The sequence below is a fragment of the Priapulus caudatus genome, unplaced genomic scaffold (assembly GCF_000485595.1).
Source record: "Priapulus caudatus unplaced genomic scaffold, Priapulus_caudatus-5.0.1 Scaffold122, whole genome shotgun sequence".
NCBI lineage: Eukaryota > Metazoa > Priapulida > Priapulimorpha > Priapulimorphida > Priapulidae > Priapulus > Priapulus caudatus.
The window spans coordinates 352,059-357,164 of NW_014577183.1; the positions used below are offsets into that span (position 1 = coordinate 352,059).

General features: G+C 40.6%; 1 protein-coding gene across 1 annotated transcript in view; it reads right to left on the reverse strand.

Moving 5' to 3' along the window:
- Window positions 1–304: 304 nt before the first annotated feature.
- LOC106805651 overlaps window positions 305–5,106 on the reverse strand; it is an 18,432-nt gene continuing 13,630 nt past the window's right edge. The window contains exons 2-4 of the mRNA XM_014807338.1: window positions 1,167–1,411; window positions 605–791; window positions 305–328 (exon numbers count right to left, since the gene is read on the reverse strand). Coding sequence (XP_014662824.1) covers window positions 305–328; window positions 605–791; window positions 1,167–1,366 — 411 coding nt within the window. The 5' untranslated portion in view covers window positions 1,367–1,411. The remainder of the gene's footprint in view (window positions 329–604; window positions 792–1,166; window positions 1,412–5,106) is intronic.

Consider the following 5,106-nt stretch of genomic DNA (forward strand, 5'->3'; position numbering starts at 1 on the left):
ATATATATATATATATATATATATATATATATATATATCAGGAGTTAATAAAGACAAATATGATATGATATATAAATATGATATACAGGCATCCGTACAAATGCAGTAAATGGATGCAGCAAAACAGGCACGATATGGATTTTAGTTGTACATTTATATCGCAGAAATAATGATTCACTTGTGAACGCAAAAAAATCATTAGCAGCAGCGCGCCGCAGTCACCAGCTATTATATTACATGTCGTGCATGTAATCATAGCCTGAGCTATAAGATTTCTCAGAATACTGGCCAATAATTGCTTTTCCTATTCAGAGCAAGTTCTCGTGTGCTGAAAAAAACATTAAAACGTAATCATCGGGATAGTTAAATGAAGGCTGTGCATGACCTATTGCCCTACCGTAGTTGCGAGCTCTTGCAATAGTCTAAGAGGCCACGCGCGCACGACACTCGCACGCACGCCCACAGGCACCAAAATACACACATGCACGCACACACGCCCACAGACACTAAAATACACACATGCACGCACACACGCCCACAGGCACAAAAATACGCACATGCACGCACACGCGCACGTAAGCACACACGTACGAACACATTTTACCTGTAGTATAAGCTGTACGGCCACTGTCCACTTGGTGTAGAATTTCTGTACGGACAGTATCTGTGTTTCGACTTCGTCGATGGTCAGTTGGGCGATGTGGTTAGCCGTGTAGGGGAACGCAACGCCCGTACAGATGTAGCTGCTGAAGCAATCCACGGTGGCCTTAGCACCGATCACGCTTATATACCTACAAATAAACGCAATGCGCTGTGATCAACATATCGTGGCATATCGTGGTATGTACTATATACGTACAAGAGGAGGATGAGGAAGAAAGAGATGTACGCATATTGTATATAATATGCTCATGTATGTGTCACCTGATGGCGTCATATCTGTCTATCTAAGAAGAGGAAGAAGAAGAAGAAGAAGAAGAAGAAGAGGAAGAAGAAGGAGAAGAAGAAGAAGAAGAAGAAGAAGAAGAAGAAGAAGAGGAAGGCGAATAATAATAATAATAAAAAGAAGAAGAAGAAGAGGAGGAGGAAGAAGAAGAAGATGGAGCAAAATCTAACTTACAAATCTAAACTACCCTTGCCTCCCACCTATCTACCTGGATGCCTACCTGTGCGTTCTAATACGTAGCTGGAGATTCGTAGTTGTCACGACGCCGGTCAGCGTCAGGTTGACTGTCACCTTGTCACCGATGTTCAGTCGGTCGGCTGGCGTTTCCGTCATCGAAAACTGAACGTCTTGCTGTTGTCGCGTCTGCGTCAGCGTCGATGCTAGAGATAGCATAAAGATGGCGAGAGCCGCTAAACACATCGTCGCTGCCTCACGGTTGTCGCGTTATCGTTGCCGCCATCGTGCCTGAAATCGAAAGCCGCCGTTTACTCCGATGTTGCCGCGTCGACATGGCAACGCGTATGAATTCGCAGATGGGTGATGCTAGCTGACGTCGGCTCGGTAGATGCTCAAGCCTGGGCACTGCAGGGAAAACACACGGTACCCAGCTAACACAAAAACGTTATTACAACGTTATTATATACCGTGATATTGCATGGTTCGGATAACGTTATTTAATATATAATTCACGTCGTCGACGCTCGAGCCGCTCGCTGATCCACCCGAGTTGTGAGTGTCACCAGAGAAGAAGGGGCACGTGACAACCGCGGTGACAATAGCTACTGCGACTCACGCAGCAGTCGGCTTCTCCGCTATCGAGAGAAGAAGAAAGGAGACCGAGCTTGTACTAGCTCAGAGCTAGTAAGGAATCCATATCGACCGCGCGGGCGCGTGTGTGTGTGTGTGTCACATCTTAATGCGTAGCGGACAACTCACACACGATACGCGCTTACACCTGCATCAGCGTTACAATCATGCAGTACGCGAGAGGGCGTGCTGACAGGTGGGAGGGTGTGGGCTAAAGTAAACACTCGTGAGGGCACCCGCGGGAACACTGGTCGGACACGATGCTAATGTAATCCAGCTTTACCCATGATCGCAATGATCACTGGGCAGAGGACTGCGATCCCTGTGATAATAGATTTACTCGTAAATAGATGTCTTACGAAATTGCAACGAAAATAGGTTATACGTGAGAGCAAATTATCATTTATGATTCACGCGTCTACTACGGCAACATGCTACGTGAATTACATTACATACAAGACGAGAATCAATTTCGAAGTCTAAAATTTCACAATGATTATGGTCGCAAACTATTACATCTTGATTTTTATCGATATGAAATCCATAATAACATTCAGTGACAAGTGCCTCTACAATGAATCCATAACACTATTTTCTATATCCCTTCCTCACGCGCAAATACAGAGCAAATATATTGACCGCATTTTCACCCAAACATCACAATAATGATAGAGTAACCAGAGCAGGTATATGCATTAGGACCGCGTTCAGTATAGATATATGTGTCATACACTTCCAGCGCATGCGCTCAATTTCTATTACCTAATCAAACAAAGGTATTCGAGAGCTCATTAATCCCAAGTAACCGGATAATTAAGGATGCGCCTAAATGGAACGTGTAGTAATGAATTATGTGCCATTCCTGATGTGAGTGGTTTGATGATGCGCGCCACACCTCGTACCACGCACTGTCACTGCGGATGAGTATAGGTCTCTCCCCATGTGAGCTCATGCACAAACACATACCCGCATGCACGCATGCACGCACGCACGCGGACGTACGCATGCACGGACACGTTAGCGTTGTTGTTGTGCACATACCTGTGTGCGTTCGTTTGTCAGGTAAAAAATCGTTTATAAATACAGGGACCGGTTTCACGAAGCATAATTAAGTCCTTAATCATGATTAAATCACTAATCATGATTAACTTCTCGTACTTAAATTGAAGTGACTGTTTCACGAAGCGTAATTAACTTTAATCATGATTAAGTTAATCACAATAATTAATTCTACTCAGGAGCATGATTAAATCCATTAATCATGATTAGTTGCTAGTACTAGTAGTAGTATGTATGTAGTACTGGTATATTAAGTAGGCTGCAGATTTTACAATTGGAAATTTTACTTTCATTTTTTCCCAAGGAAATTTAAATTATCTAAGATTAGCTGTACTAATTTAGTCACTATAATTGCAAATTAATTCCTTTTCATGTACCGAATTTGCAGGTACTTTTGGCGTTGTCCGCCATTTTGAATACAGTGTAATTCATGTTTAAGTCGGCTAATTATGTGATTACTTGTGTTATTGTTGTGTGTTATTGTTATTGTTATTATTGTTGTTATTATTATTGTTATTATTGTTATTGTTATTAATATTATTGTTATAATTAATTTTTAATTAAAATTAAAATTAATTATTAAAATTATTAATTAAAATTAAATTTAAAATTAATAATTAATTATTAATTAATTAATAACATTATATTATTAATAGTATTATTAATATTATTGCTGTTATTATTATTGTTGTGTTATTGTTATTATTGTTGTGTTATACTTATGTTTGTAATTATGTGTGTACTTAAATCGCTTCGTGAAACAGATTTTTAAGTATGATTAACTAATCATAATTACAGGATGTTAAGTATGATTACTGATTGCATAATCACGCTTCGTGAAACCGGTCCCAGGTGTGCGGTTTCAAATTATTCGCGGTTGAATGGCGCAGTTTATTATGCTTTTGACGCCAGAAACTATATTGATAGCAGCATATAAAAACGTTTCGTACTGTACGAGGATATAACACGATGCGACGGAGCGTCGCAGAGCTACTTGCCGTGTACCTATGTATCGACGACAGTTCCTACGGAATTGCTGTCCTTAACGAGAAAAACAATTTTCTTTAAATTACTAAGGAAGAAATTATTATTAAAGGTTATTACGCGGTTTGATCTAGTAATGAGCAGAACTCGAAAATAATGAATCGAGACACGGCTCATGAATTTCGTTCGCTCTCAGGAAGAATAACGTTTTAATTATTTCCTATGTGATGGTCACGTGCGTGTAGTGGTTGCCCAGTAGCTACGATAGCAGTACGATCACTACACGGAACCAACTGATTAAGCTAATCAGTAATATCCTATACACATTAGCTTGTTAGTTCCAACGGGCATGACAACGTGCGGAACGGCAAGGCAAAATTCAATGTGTCGTGTGCATGTCATTAGAATAATTGGGCAATGGCAATTAATTTATAAGGAATTAAGCATATAAATTATATAAATAATGTAATAATTATAAATAAAAGTTTTACAACTTAGTTTCATTCGAATCTGCAATGTTATCGGGCGTTCATTTAGATATTCGTTACTAAAGAGCCATCCAACGTGTCCGAGTGTTATCTGCTAGGCACCAAGGGTGTGAGCAACACACTACCAAATCTGATTGTCACCATCATCTATTCCAGCGATTTCTAATTTATTTTGCTAAAATTACGGCATCGGCAGTTCCATATAAGAGGCATCGCACAAAGTCTTCCGCGCACGTAAAATAAATCTCATTTCCGTCAATGTGATCCAATTATACGTGAATTCGCGCTGCGCTTCACCTGTAACTGCGCTAATGTACCTGTAACTGCGCTAATGTAGTCGGAAACTAAAACACTGCGATGAGAATATATATATATTGTAGCAACGCTAATATCATTTCGCGAACGCATTTAACACCAGCTGGCAAGGAGACGGATTTATCCGCTGGACACACAAACAACTGGTAAAATTAGTTCCACACGCAATAGATACACACGAAGATGGCCGCCACTCTGCCTATAGTACGGGTCAACTTTCAACGAATAACAGCTTAGACACACACCTTAGCTGCATCACAACAGTAGTTGGGCTTAGCGGTCGGCGAAGAACAAACATACACATTAGCAGCAACGTTGGTTTTACAACAGCTGCTAAACAGCTGTTCTGCACTGACCACCCACATTGACGTCATCACTGGCTAGCGTGCGGGGTAGCTGACCAAACATAATATCTTAGAGACACACATAGAGGTCCGACACTGGCCGGGATACGGCCAAACAAAATACACACATTAGCGTAAAGTTATTCCTACACAGCTGTTAAAT